At 49.9% G+C, this 15,286-nt stretch overlaps 1 protein-coding gene across 1 annotated transcript in view; it reads right to left on the reverse strand.

Annotated features, from left to right (window-relative positions):
• The window catches only part of LOC147108459 (uncharacterized), a 777,120-nt gene that overhangs the window by 525,538 nt on the left and 236,296 nt on the right, over positions 1-15,286 (reverse strand). Inside the window, exon 10 of the mRNA XM_086005101.1 lies at positions 5,644-5,817. Coding sequence (XP_085861227.1) covers positions 5,644-5,817 — 174 coding nt within the window. The remainder of the gene's footprint in view (positions 1-5,643; positions 5,818-15,286) is intronic.

A 15,286-nucleotide genomic window follows, 5' to 3' on the forward strand; every position in this document is an offset into this window, starting at 1 on the left:
CTGTCTGTCATTGCGTGTGCGTCTGTCGGGCTATGCGCTCGAAAGTTACAGGGCGTACCTACGCGCGCGTTACCTCCAAAGAAAGCTTACGCTTCCGAGACGGTTTTAAGCGTATTTACGTTTCGGCCGGGCTAAAGTCGCGCCCGCGGTATCCCAAAAACCTTCAACGTTCCGCTCATTAGCATCTCATTATCCGCTCATTAGCGACAGAGTGACCTCGAGGTCGACCAATCGTACGGCGGCTTGCTGCCGCGTGCGGCTGAGCCCTCCTACGGTCGAGTGACGGGACGATTGACCAATCCTACGCTTTGGTGACCTGACGGTCGACCAATCGGTGCGTGTGTGGGCGGGCCTTATCGTTCTGAACCGAGGTGAGTAGCCGCCATCTTGCTTCCATTCTTTTTCCTGCTTTCTGCGTCTTTCTTTTCAAATATACATTTCCAGCAAAATAAAATTCAATTTATTAAATTCTTTTGAAATAAATCACTCATTTGTAAATATTTTATCTAACCTGATCATTCTTTTTCCTACCTTTGCCCGTTTTTTTCTTAGGCCTGAAAGCCTGGGCCTTTCTTGCCCAGCCAGGCCCGAGCTAGGTAACTGGGCTGCTGCTAAGCTCCTTACCTCCCCCCCCCGCCGCCGTGTCACGTTACCCAGGGCAACGGCGTCAGCCACGAGGGTCAGGGTGTGCGCGCAGCAGGAGCAGGTGAGACGCGGTGTCTCTGTTCCGCGCTCGGCGGGGGGGGTGCGTGGCTCGGCCGCCAGCCGTCTCTCAGAGCTGCAATCGGGCTCGGCCGGGGGGGGGGCGGGGCTCGGCCGCCGGCCGTCTCTCAGAGCCGCAATCGGGCTCGGCCGGGGGGGGGGCGGGGCTCGGCCGCCGGCCGTCTCTCAGAGCCGCAATCGGGCTTGGCTGGGGGGGGGGCGGGGCTCTCGGCCGGGGGGGCGGGGCTCGGAGAGCGGTGCTCTCGGCCTGGGCCCCCCCCGCTCCTTCCCCCCCCGCCCCCACCTTCCCCCCCCGCCCCGCCCCCCCTTCCCTTTCCCGCACCCCCCCGTTCCCCCCCCGCCGCCCCCCCTTCCCCCCCCAGTCGCTCTCTCTCTCTCTTCCAACAACAACATGCCCACGATTGACCAATCCGACAGTACGGTCCCCTGATGGTTGGCCAATCGGTGTGTGTGTGTGGGCGGGACTAATCGTTTTCATCTCAGGGATGTGGCAACCATTGTTTCACTGCCATTACTTCAGCTTCCAGCTCAAACTACTTTGATCATCCAGCTTTGAAAAAGTTAGTATATCTTTTAAAAATACCATAACATTTAGCAAAAACGTTTTATAAGTACATTCACTTTCATCTTTCTAGGTATTGAAAGGTAGAAATGTTGCCCTGCAGCAGATTGAGAGAGGGACACAGACAGGACCCAAAGCCTGGACTCGATTTAAAATGTTGCCCGGCAGCAGATTCACAGAGGGACACAGAGAGGCCCCAAAGCCTCGCACTCGATTTAAACCGCCCGGCCCAAAACAGCCCTGGCAAAGCCGGGCTCCCCCAGCTTGTCTATCTATATATATAAATCGGTTGATCTGTCTGTCTGTCTGTCATTCTGTCTGTCATCGCCTGTGCGTCTGTCGGGCTATGCGCTTGAAAGTTACAGGGCGTACCTACGCGCGCGTTACCTCCAAAGAAAGCTTACGCTTCCGAGACGGTTTTAAGCGTATTTACGTTTCGGCCGGGCTAAAATTGCGCCCGCGGTATCCCAAAAACCTTCAACATTCCGCTCATTAGCATCTCATTATCCGCTCATTAGCGACAGAGTGACCTCGAGGTCGACCAATCGTACGGCGGCTTGCTGCCGCGTGCGGCCAGGCCCTCCTACGGTCGAGTGACGGGACGATTGACCAATCCTACGCTTTGGTGACCTGACGGTCGACCAATCGGTGCATGTGTGGGCGGGCCTTATCGTTCTGAACCGAGGTGAGTCGCCGCCATCTTGATTCCAAACTTTTTCCTGCTTTCTGCGTCTTTCTTTTCAAATATACATTTCCAGCAAAATAAAATTCAATTTATTAAATTCTTTTAAAATAAATCACTCATTTGTAAATATTTTATCTAACCTGAACATTCTTTTTCCTACCTTTGCCCGTTTTTTTCTTAGGCCTGAAAGCCTGGGCCTTTCTTGCCCAGCCAGGCCCGAGCTAGGTAACTGGGCTGCTGCTAAGCTCCTCACCACCAACCCCCCCCGCCCCACCGTGTCACGTTACCCGGGGCAACAGCATCAGCCACGAGGGTCAGGGTGCGCGCGCAGCAGGAGCAGGTGAGACTCTGTTCCGCGCTCGGCTCGGGCAGGGGGGGACGGGGCTCTCGAGAGTGCGGATCGGGTTACCCCAGCAACGGGACTGTGGGCCAGCTGGGGCTTGGAGAGCGCGGCTCTCGGCCGGGGGGGGCGGGGCTTGGAGAGCGCGGCTCTCGGCCGGGGGGGGCGGGGCTCGGAGAGCGCGGCTCTCGGCCGGGGGGGCGGGGCTCGGAGAGCGCGGCTCTCGGCCGGGGGGGGCGGGGCTCGGAGAGCGCGGCTCTCGGCCGGGGGGGCGGGGCTCGGAGAGCGCGGCTCTCGGCCGGGGGGGGCGGGGCTCGGAGAGCGCGGCTCTCGGCCGGGGGGGCGGGGCTCGGAGAGCGCGGCTCTCGGCCGGGGGGGGCGGGGCTCGGAGAGCGCGGCTCTCGGCCGGGGGGGGCGGGGCTCGGAGAGCGCGGCTCTCGGCCGGGGCGGGGCGGGGCTCCGAGAGCTGGGCTCTCGGCAGTGTGGGGCGGCGCGGCAGGGTTACCCCGGCAACCGGGCGTGGCCGTGCCTGTCTCTCAGCCTCAAGCCCTCCCTTCCTCCCTCCCCCCCCGCCCTCCCTCCCCCCCTTCCTTCCCCCCCGCCCCCCCTTCCCCCCCACCCTCCCTTCCCCACCTTCCCCCCTCCCTTCCCCCCCGCCCTCCCTTCCCCCCACCCGCGCTCTCTCTCTACCCCCCAGTCGCTCTCTCTCTACCCCCCAGTCGCTCTCTCTCTACCCCCCAGTCGCTCTCTCTCTTCCCCCCCCAGTCGCGCTCTCTCTCTCTCTCTCTCTCTCTCCCCCCACCCAGTCGCTCTCTCTCTCTCTCTTCCAACAACAACATGCCCTCGAAAAAGCCTCGGCACCGCCGGGCACATCAGCTAGTCTATCTATCTATCTATCTATCTATCTATCTATCTATCTATCTATCTTCTATCTATCTATCTATCTATCTATCTATCTATCTATCTATCTATATATATATAAAGCGGTTCCTTACGTTTCGTCTGTCCGGCTATACGTTCAAAAGTTATAGGGCGTACCTGCCCGCACGTTACCCCCGAAGAAAGCTTACGCTTCCGGGACGGCCGTAAGCGTATTTACTTTTCGGTCGGACGAAAATTGTTCGCGCCTTATGCAAAAAGCCTTCAAAATTACGCTCATTATCTGCTAATTAGCATTGATTGACTGACGTCAAGGGTCGACCAATCCTGTGCCGTCACGATTGACCAATCCTACAGTACGGTCCCCTGATGGTTGGCCAATCGGTGTGTGTGTGTGTGGGCGGGACTAATCGTTTTAATCTCGGGGATCTGGCAGCCATTGTTTCAGTGCCATGCCTTCAGCTTCCAGCTCAAACTACTTTGAAAGTTAGTATCTCTTTTAGAAATAACATAAGATTTACCAAAAACGTTTTATAAGTACTTTCACTTTCATCTTTCAAGGTATTAAGTGTGTGTGTGGGCGGGACTAATCGTTTTCATCTCAGGGATCTGCCAGCCATTGTTTCACAAAGGGACACAGACAGGGCCCCATATCTATATATATAAATCGGTACTTCTGTCATTCTGTCTATCTGTCATTCTGTCTGTCATTCTGTCTGTCATCGCCTGTGCGTCTGTCGGGCTATGCGCTCGAAAGTTACAGGGCGTACCTATGCGCACGTTACCTCCAAAAAAAGCTTACGCTTCCGAGACGGTTTTAAGCGTATTTACTTTTCGGTCGGACGAAAATTGTTCGCGCCTTATGCAAAAAACCTTCAAAATTAAACTCATTATCTGCTAGCATTGATTGACTGACGTCAAGGTTCCACCAATCCTGTTCCGTCATGATTGACCAATCCTACAGTACGGTCCCCTGATGGTTGGCCAATCGGTGTGTGTGTGGGCGGGACTATTCGTTTTCATCTCGGGGATGTGGCAGCCATTGTTTCACTACCAGCTCTGTTCAGCTTCCAGCTCAAATGACTTCAGCTTCCAGCTAAAACTACTTTGAAAGTTAGTATCTCTTTTAAAAATAACATAAGATTTACCAAAAACGTTTTATAAGTACTTTCACTTTCATTTTTCAAGCTTTTAAAAGGTAGACAGACAGGGACACAGACAGGGCCCTAGACAGGGACACAGACAGGGCCCTAAAGCCTGGCACTCAATTTAAAATGTTGCCCAGCACCAGATTCACAAAGGGACACAGACAGGGCCCCAAAGCCTGGCACTCGATTTAAACTGCCTGCCCCAAAACAGCCCTGGCAACGCCGGGCTCTCCAGCTAGTATATATATAAAGCGGTTCCGTACGTTTTGTCTGTCCGGCTATACGCTCGAAAGTTATAGGGCGTACCTGCGCGTGCGTTACCTCCGAAGAAATCTTACCGTTCCGGGACGGTCGTAAGTGTATTTACTTTTCGCTCGGACGAAAATTGTTCGCGCCTTATGCAAAAAACCTTCAAAATTAAACTCATTATCTGCTAATTAGCATTGATTGACTGACGTCAAGGTCGACCAATCCTGTGCCGTCACGATTGACCAATCCTACAGTTCAGTCACCTGATGGTTGGCCAATCGCTGCGTCTGTGGGCGGGACTAATGCTTTTCACTACTTCCAGCTCAAAATCTGCTAATCCAGCTTCGAAAAAGTTAGTATCTCTTTTAAAAATAACATAAGATTTACCAAAAACGTTTTATAAGTACTTTCACTTTCATCTTTCAAGGTATTAAAAGGTAGAAATGTTGCCCGGCAGCAGATTCACAGAGGGACACAGAGACAGGGCCCAAAAGACAGGGACTCGATTTAAAATGTTGCCCGGCAGCAGATTCACAGAGGGACACAGACAGGCCCGAAAGCCTGAGACTCCATTTAAACCGCCCGGCCCAAAACAGCCCTGGCAACGCGGGGCCCCCCCAGCTAGTAAATAAATATATTAGTTGCTTTTGTCTTTATAAACTCCAGTCTGTGTTTAATATGCACCAATTCAGAGTGTTTGGTGCTGTAGGCATGATCGTGTTAAATTAAGTGGGGACATTACTGCAAGTTAGGCAATTACTTATTGTAGACTTAGATATCCTACAAAATTCATTATTTATTTCTTTGAAGCAAGTGAATGAATCCTTATTCTGTGGAACAAACAGACTGAAGAGGATTCTCACCTCATGTGTGGTATGCCCACAAGTGTTGCATGAAATTAATGGCAATAGGGCATCACAGAGGAGCTCTAGAATACTCCAAAACAAGTAAACTGTTTGGGGGGGAAAGGAGAATTCAATATTCAGTTATCCATAATGATACTTATAGTACGCATTATTGTATAGGATCTTTGACAAAATGTACAAGGTTTTTTTACCATGGTTAAATCCCTTTCTCTTTGAGGAGAGGATCTGAGGGATTCTTCATTACTATCAAACTCAGATTCTGAAGCTTCTTTGTAACATGGTTGTGCTGCGGCTGCTTGCCGTGGACAAGCTCTCTGCTTCCTTTCAGGTGGGACTTTTGTTGAATTGATCTTCTCAGCAGGCTTCTATCAAAATAAAAAACATTTTAACTGATTTACAATCCACATCTGAAAAATATAAAACAGCAAAAATCTAAATAACTTACATCCACTCAGATATTCCAAACTGTTAATGAAGCTATTTCCTATCTATCAAAGCATAAGCCCAGTTAGCATACAGGCAAAATTCAGCTAGATTCTGATGTTCAGACTTTGTGATATACTCCCTTTCATGGCACCATATAAGCCCCATCTCTAGACTGGATATGTGAGATCACTACATGCACCGGAACATGTTCATAACAGTTGGTTTGAAATAAAGAGCGGTCAGATAATGGAAATACAGTGGTGTTTCATTAGCATTTGATACACTATATGAGACTTATGGCAAAGGTAATGCAAAATGGAATTAAGGGAAAAGTGGTCACAAGGAGGGCAGAAAACAAAAGGTAAAAGTATTGTTTTCAGACTGAAAAGATAGTGTGAGTGTTCCACAGTGGTCTGTGTTGCGGCCACTCTTATTATGACACCAAATTGGGGAGTCTGGCAAAATGTGACAAAGATTGTGAAAGACCCGAAGAGGATATAAATTGGCTATTAGAAGGAGTAAATAGAAGCACATAGAATTTACAGCACAGAAACATGTCATTCAGCCTAACTGGTGTATGCTGAAGAAGTTTGGTATTCTAATACTTGTTATAAAGAAGATTAAAATAATGGGGACATGAATAAAACTCTCTCTTTCTTGGTAAATCACACAGATGTCAGATTGACTGAAGTCATGATACATACTGTCCTGGATGCTGAAAGAGAGAAATGTTTATGTTAGCCAGGACGAAACGGAGCCTTCGTAAGATGGTACCTGAAGTAACTGATCAGAAGAAACAATGCGGACAGTTGCAGAGATAAGGAAGCAAGGCCTGCAAACTGAGAAGAATTTATTTGATGTTTTACAATTAAACAGCAGATTTTGGTGAGGAAACCCTATAAAACAGCTCATTATAAAAGGGTTTTCAGGAGAACCACAGACCACATCAGAAGACATCTTTGTTTTCTCCCCAAGACAAGGAATCTGATTAATTCTTTGTCTTGAGTTGCACTCATTAGGAAAAAAAGGTTGTATGAAAAGTTACTACTGGTACAAATTGTTGCGTAGTATGTCAAATTAAGTTAGAAAATAACTTATGTCTTGTTTGATTTCTTAACCTTTTGTATTCTGAACAAGAGAGAAAAGTAATCTTACCATGCCGCTATTTATGCTGAACACAAGCCTCCTCCAACCCTTCTTCTTCTCACTCTATCAACATATCCTTCTATTACTTTCTCCCTCGTATTTATCTAGCTTTATCTTAAATGCATCTATGCTATTCACGTTTTTGCTATTGTGGTAGCAAGTTTGACATTCTAACCACTCTCTGGTGTAGGAATTAAACACAGCGGGGTTGGGGTTATTGCCTCTGGCCAGTCAGAAGCCTCTGAGCTGCTCCAGGGACCCCCGTGCGATTTCAAAGCGCTCCCCTATTCCTGGTTCTGACCGCCGGACTTATTCGGTAGCAATGTAGACAGAACAACACTGACTCGTGGTTTGGGTGCAAAACAGACCAGCATTTATTGAAACAAAAGGAAAGAAACAACTTAAAATAATCGACAGCACACCTGTGCCTGGTACAGCACTTTTGCTTAACACAGTACACTTAGTGTCCACCAGAGTGCTCTTTGCTCAGTGCAACACTCCTTTATTTAAAAACAGCACTTTTAATATAGAAACACCTTGCTCACGACAGCACCTTTGCTTCGTGGCTTTTACTTAAAAACAGCACTTTAATACAGCTACTCTCAGTATTCACTGAAGCACTTCTCTGCTTAGTGCAACACCCTTTTTAATAGCACTTTTTAATATAGAAACACCTTGCTCACTACAGCACCTTTGCTTAATGGCTTTTACTTAAAAACAGCACTTTAGTACAGCTACTCTCAGTGTTCACTACAGCCTTATCTGCTAGTGCAACACTGTTACATAAATAGGGGAGGAGAGAACGGACACAATGAGGGAAAATCGACTAAAATCACACTTCTAACAAAATTCCCACTTAATTCCCACCCCTATACCTATTCTAAGTTGCCTTGTAATGGGCCAGAAAAATATATGCTCACCAATGAAGAACGCCTGCTCCGTGCCCTGCGATCTTTGATCTTCACTGCCCTGAAGTAAAAACACCCCAGTATTTTAAAAGTAAACTGCTGGTGTTCCACTCCTTTAGGCAGGCTCCCATGTTGTAGAGAGCACGGAGGCAAGGCCACAGAGAGAGGCTTCTGAGAAGCTATCTTTTATACCCCATTTGGGGCCCGCCCAAATCCGGATGTATCTGGGCTAAACAAAAGGGATCCAAACTGTCCCCATTGTCTTGTAATGGGTTTGGATGAATCACCCATTCGTTTAAACTGGGTTTTTTTTCAGTTTAAATGTGTCCTCATTGTCTGTGATGGGCTTTTGAATAAAGCTGCCATGGTTTGAAAAAGAAGCATGTCTATTTCCTTGATTGCTTGAGTAGGTTAGTGTAAACAAAAGTCATTGTCCTTGTGGTCAGACTGAAACCAGTCTCAAGTGGTTAATCCTTTGGGTAAACATTGTAGCAGTTTCTGTAAACACATCGATTGTCTCTGCAGGGAGGGGAAACTCCCTGAACTGCCTTTGATTGGCAGTCTGGTCAGCCATCTATGATCTTCACCTTTTTCACAGACACACACACAATGTCTTTTGTCTTCTGCCATGTGGTCTGGCGGCCATTTTGATCCCTGGATTTTTAAAGGAATATTACCCAGGTATTCTTTTAATCAAAATTAATCTTCAGAACTGTAGGAAATCTCGAAATTATTGCGAAATCCCTACACTGGGTAAAAATGTTTTCCTGAATTCCCTATTGGACTTACTAGTGACTATCTTATATTTATGACCCCTAGTTGTGGACTCCCCCACAAGTGGAAACATCTTCTCTATGTCAACCCTATCACACCCTTTCATAATTTTAAAGATCTCTATCAGGTCACCCCTCAGCCTTCTAATTTCTAGAGAAAAGAGACCCAGCCTTTGTTTTCCTGATAGATATAACCTCTCAATTTTGGTATCTTGCTTGTAAATCTTTTCTCCAGTGCCTGTATATTCTTTTTTTGCAAAATGGAGACCAAAACTGTTCACAGTATTCCAAGTGTGGTCTAACCAAGGTTCTATGTAAGTTCTCAATAACTTCTCTGCTTTTCAATTCTATTCCTCGAGCAATGAACGGCAGTGCTTTGTTTACATTGTTATGGCCTTGTTAACCTGCATCACTCCTTTTAATGATTTGTGAATCTGTACCCCCTAGAACCCTTTGCTCCTCTACCCCATTTAGACTCTTAGGCTCAATTTTACCAGGCCCGAGGAGGCGGGTTTGGAGGCATGTGAGTTATCAAAATCACAAAAAATGGCAGGTGGGTCCGATCCCGCCTTCATCCCGCCCCTGAGCAATTTTCCCGCATTCGTAGTTTCAGACCCCGTTTCCATCCCGCCTCCAAGATAGGCCTTTAAGGCCCTTGACAACCAGTTAATTGCCTCTATAATCCCATTTTAAGAGGCCTTTCTGATTTTAACACATTTCCCCCATCGTGCACGTCTCCTCTGGAACACGCCAGTTAATCCTGGTGGCCTCACAAGTGGATTGCTTACTAACAGCTGCAGCTCCACCATTAAAAAGGAGTTTTCACCAATGATCATTTGCAGGTGGCAGAACTTTGTCTCAGGTCTGGGGGAAGTTTTAGCAGGCCTACTCATTGTTGTGGAAGTTTGGAGCCTGACACCCATCTCCAGTGTGACCTCCTGGGAAACCCCTCTCCCCACCTTGACTGAGCACTTCCTCAACTGAGGTATATACCAGAAGCATGGGAACCATTTATTTCCTTTCCTCCTGGACATCAGATTCGGACAAAGACCAGCCGCGGCAGCAGCAGAACCCTGAGCAACAGCACCACCAACAGCAGGAGCACCAAGCTGCTGCTCACCCACCTGAAGCTGCAGAGGCCAGACAGCGCCAGCGCGCAACTACATTGTTGCCCGGGATGCAAGGGACGCACTCATGTTGGCCAGATTTGCTTAGCCTGCACAATCAAACACTTTTGCCTTGCACCTTCTTACCAGAGCATCGACAATGGAGAGGAACCTGCTGATTCCTATCACTCTGACCACCACACTGACAATTGCAAGTCGCCCTAAGCCCTCAATGTGGAAGTCACATTTGTGAAATGACACAGCCCACAACTTCAACAGTTTGCCATCAAATCTGTTTATCATGATAATTCAAGGATGGCTTGTCAAAAATCAATACAACAGAACACCCAAGTGACAACCCTTGTGACTACATGTGCTTTATCTTCCTCTTACGCGTGCTCCTACGTGGTGCTTCCCCTGTGGCTTCAGCAGATGTGGAAGCCCCTTGCTCACTTTCTTGCTGCTCCTGTCTCGACACCTTTGGCAGCCGTCCTCTGGGGTTGCGAACTGGTGAGGGCTCGGCAACAGTCTGCTGCTCCTGCGGCTGTGCAGAGTCTGAGACGCCCATCTCAGTTGAGTGAGGACTCTGGTGGAGCACTGACCGAGGGCTTTGCAATGGCATAGTCGTGTGAGCACTTGGAGAGGAGCCCCCACTTCCTTGTTGTCTGCCGCCAACATCCCTCTCATGGGTCAGCCCCTCTTCAGAGCTAGCAAGTGGCTTGACAGCACCTTGCTGCACTTCAGGGGGGCCATGAGGACCCGTTTCTGCACTGGAAGTCCTACTCCAGAGGACTTCCATGAAGGTCTGGTGTCTATGCTCAATAGCTGACCATCACTCCTCAAGAGATGTCAGTCTATTCTGAACAATGACTGTGTTTTCAATACCCTGGCGACTAATCTCCTCCATGGCCGTAGCCATCCTCTCCTCTACGGTAGCCAGCCTTACCAAGGAGGTTGCCATCCTTTCAGTGGTGATGCGTTCATGCATCAATGCCTCCACAAAGGCTCTGCTAACGTTCGCGATGGACTCCTCCATTCGCTCCACTCTCGCAGCAACCCTGGAGACAAAACCTGCCAGAGACTCCTGCACCTGTTCCTGGAGTTTCAGCACCGCTCTCCTTCTGGATGGACCCGGAGGCACAAGGTCGACATGCAGATGAGCTGAGCTGGCAGAGTCCTGCGCCCTCCGACAAGGACTCTCCACTGCTGTCCCTGTCTCCACCATCTGCTGATGGTCACTTGTGATCTGTAATACACCAGGTGACAACACTACTCTATCTCGCGAAGGTCCCACCGAGGTGTGAGTGTCTGCACTGGTGCTGGGTGCGCTGAATTCTGCTGACACTGTGCCCTCAGAGGTTGCAGATTCCTCTGAGGGGTCTTGAGGTTCAGGCTATTCCTCCTGGACAGTGGGGACGGGGGCTCTCAATGGTCCTGCGGGGGAGTAAAGGAAGGAGTTAGAGATGTGAGGTAAAGGTTACATGCACATTGAATTGTGCAGATGATCATAAGTCAATCTGTTAGAGCATCAGAATCATTATAAGTCACTCATGCAATGTCAGTGAGAGAGATGCTAAACTATTCTGTCACCAGCTTGCTGTGATGCGCCCGTCTGTCCGTCCCCCACTTACGAATCGTCCTCCACTCCGGCGATCTCCAGGGCCGCCTCCTCCGAAGTGCTGAGCTGGGCTACTGAGGGTGGCCCTCCTCCTGTCCTCGCTCTTTCCCTCTTATTGTGGGCTCTCTTTTCCTGCAATGAGGGACACAAGTGGAATTTCAGTGAGAATGAAGGAATGAGTGTAAAGAATCCATAGCAGAAATGCTTAGAAGGAGACAAAGGGCCCTCCCTGTGTGTTGTAAGTCATTGCATCACAGTGATAGGGAGTGAGAGGGCTGCATAATCGACTAGTTAAGTGAATGTGACCATAGAGAGAGAGGGAATGGGATGTAAGGGTCAAGCGGGATGTGGAGGAAGAGGTTGGCAAAGCAGAGTGCTGGTGATGAGAGGTGATGGGGATCAGATTGAAGCTGATGGGAATGTCATCCTCACTTTTTCTGTGCGGAGAAGGTCATGAAACCTCTTCCTGCACTGCAGCCAGGTTCTGCTGCACGTAGAAATTGCGGCCACTTGCAGCCACACAGCTTTAGTCTGCTGGGGAGGCTTTTTCCTCCCTGAGGAAGGGAAGAGCACCTCCTTATTTGCTCTTGCTCCCACCACCAGGGCTTGAAGGGAGGCCTCATCAAATCTTGGAGCACACTTTGGTCTACTGGTGGACATAATTGGTGAAGGAAGCGCTCAGACTAATGGGCTGAAAAAGCAGCAAGGCTGCTTGCAGGCCTTAAATCCAGCAGCATTGATGATGTATGAAAAGGCTCATTGGGCCAGGGGTTTCCACACGCTAGAAATCAAGTGCCCAATTGGGGGAAAATCGCATTTTTGTCCCACTTCACATCGGAGTCGGTATCCCGACACGATGACCACCTGACACGCCCCCAGCCCGCGCCCAATGGCAAAATCCAGCCCTTGTTTTCCTAGGAGTATATGGCCTCTTTATTCTTCCTACCAAAATGCACCACCTCACATTTATCTATATTGAAATTAATTTTTTCATTTACATCCATTAAGCAGCTGACCGACACTCTATTTGCCAGGAGCAAGCAGTACATCACCCTCTCCACTGACCTCAGGACGGAGTTTGTGGCTTTGCTGCAGTGACCAGTGTGTTTCCAGCCCATTGAGGAAGGACGCAGTGCTGGATCTAGTTCTGGGGAATGAAGTGGAGCAAGTGGAGCATGCTTAGTGGGACAGCATTTGGAAAACAGTGATCACAATATCATTAGGGTTAAAATAGTTGTGGTAAAGGACAAGAAAAATCAAAGGTGAAAGTATTCAACTGGAAGAGGGTTAATTTCAATGAGTTGAAAAAGGATCTGGCCTAGGTGGATTGGAATCAAAAAATGGTAGGCAAAACAGTGAACGAGCAATGGGAGGCCAACAAAGAGGGTATAGACTAAACACATTCCCACGAGGGGGAAAAGAAGCGCATCCAAAGCTAGTGCTCCCTGGATGACTAAAGATATAGGGGGAAAAATTCGGTATAGCCCCATATGGGGCGCCATTATTGGCGGTGCGCAAAGTTTAGCGTCTGGCGTTAATTATCGCCTCCGACAGCAAACTTGGCTTTTATCGCCCCTGGAGGTGATTGGAGCGCTAAATCAGGCGCTACACACCTCTCTTAAGGCGCTAAGGACGAGGAGCGAGGTGCTACCTCAGAGGGCGGGTGCAGCGCAGGTGCTGTCAGTTAGCGATTGAATGCAGACACACTGGCGCCGGTCAGTTCTTAAAGGGGAGGGTCGATCTTGCTCTGCAGCCACACCCTGCTCATTGGAGCCTTGAATCTCGGCCTGGGCAGACCTGTGGCTAAATCTAGCAGCCAAGCACTATGGCGAGGGCCAGGGAGCAAGCACAGCGCTTCTGCGAGCGGGCCTTGGAGGCTCTGGTTGGCGCGGTGGAGCACAGAAGATCCATTCTGTACCCAGAGAGTGGCAGGAGGTCTTTGCCACGCGAGTACAGAAGAGTGTGGAGGAAGGTGGCTCAGAGAGTCTCCTCAAGCAGCATGGTGCCTTGGACCCATCTCCAATGTAGGAAAAAGTTCACCGACCTCACTCGGGTCGTCAGGGTGAGTGCCTTTTTTTCAAAACCTCTCCATCCCTCCATCTCAACCTCACTTTATGACCAGAGGGTCTTAAAAGCCCCAATGCCCAACACTCATCCAACACCTATGGCCCGTTCATCAAACACACACGCGCATTCCACACTTTGCATACAGTAAGGGCTATTCAACTATCGGAGGCATTTCAGGCAAGACCATGGCTGCATACAGTAAGGGCTATTCAACCATGGGAGGCATTTCAGGCAAGACCATGGCTGCATATTTACTCAGACGCCGTCCTTTTTCTTGCAGGCCAAGCTGTCTCATAATAGGAGACATCAGCAACGCACCGGTGGAGGGTGGCCTCAGCTTCAACCCCTCAGTGATCTTGAGGAGCGCGTCCACAGGATTGTGGCAAGCCGGGTGATTGGTCCCGTCGCCACTGGAGACGCCGACCCCGTTCTGGACAGCAATGGTAAGGTCATCACCTTTTTGTCCCCTCTCCTTCCACTTGTTCCTCACAACAGCAGACTTTGACACTTTCAATCCAAATCACTAAATCGCTGCACTCATGCCTCCCTTGCTGCCACCCTGTCCTCATGCTAAAGCCACTCTTGTACCTCCCTGCTTTCAGATGGTGATTCACCAGGTGAGGAGACGGGCCCTCAAGCTGCCAGTGGGAGTGATGCTGAAGGTGAGGAGCAAGAGGAAGCCGGAGCATCAGCGCCACCCTCTACCGAGGCAGCCCATGCCCACACTGGGAACACGCCTTCCCTGGAGGGGAGCAGGGGGGAATGGTCTGATGAGGGTGAAGCTCCGGGACCCAGTGGGCTGCAGCAACGCGATGGGGGTAGGGAAGCTCGGGGGCCTTCTCCCCAGAGGGAGGGTATGGCTTCGAGTCCTGCTGCACTGGACGCAGAGGAGGAGCGGGTCCTCACTGAAATGAGCGCCCAGGCGGAGCACAGGCACACTGAGCTCATGGCTGCAGTGGCAAGGGTGCCCGAATCCATTGAATCACTGGCAAGGAGTGTGGAGCACTTCACTGTAGCACAGGCGGCTGCTACGCAAATGCTTAGTGCTGCAATGCAGTCAGTGGCTGGTCTCATGCAGACACAGATTGAGGCCACGCGAGCACTGACTGCTGCCACCCTCGCTGGATTGGGCACATTTCCCCAGGGCTCTCACCACGCCGCAGCAGGCCAGCAATCTGTGCTCCATCAGATTGCTCCGGATGCTGAAGTGCTGCCCCGTGGGAGTGCCAGTGTGTTGGTCGAGCAGGGAGTTGCTGTCCTCTCTCAAGATGACAGCATTCCTGCTGCCAACACTGGCACTTCTCCACTGCAGTTGCCACCACCTGTAGGCCCATGCAGAGCTGGTGCCATCAGCAGCCGGGCCCTCCAGGCCCAGAGCTGGTCCAGGCCATCCTTCAAGGGCATCTGCAGTCTGCGCATGCGCCATGGACGCCATTTTGGACCTCTAAGGGCACTCATAGCGCCCAAAAAACGGGCGATCCGAATTTTGTGCCATAAGCCTCTATTTGTAAAGCCAAGGATCCCGTTTGCCTTTTTACCAGCCTTGTCAACTGATCCTGACAGCTTCAGAAATTTGTGTTTGTACACCCCCAGGTCTCCCTGTTCCTGCACCCCCCTTTAAAATTGTACCATTTAGTTTATATTGCCTCTCCTCATTCTTCTTCCCAAAATGAATCACTTAACACTTATCTGCGTTAAATTTCATCTGCCATGTGTCTGCCCATTTCACCAGTCTGTCTATGTCGTCCTGTAGTCTGTTACTATCCTCTTCACAGTTTATTACGTTTCCG

The sequence above is a fragment of the Somniosus microcephalus genome, chromosome 13, assembly GCF_052327205.1.
Source record: "Somniosus microcephalus isolate GS21.2 chromosome 13, FLI_Smic_1.0, whole genome shotgun sequence".
In the NCBI taxonomy this organism is placed as follows: Eukaryota; Metazoa; Chordata; class Chondrichthyes; order Squaliformes; family Somniosidae; genus Somniosus; species Somniosus microcephalus.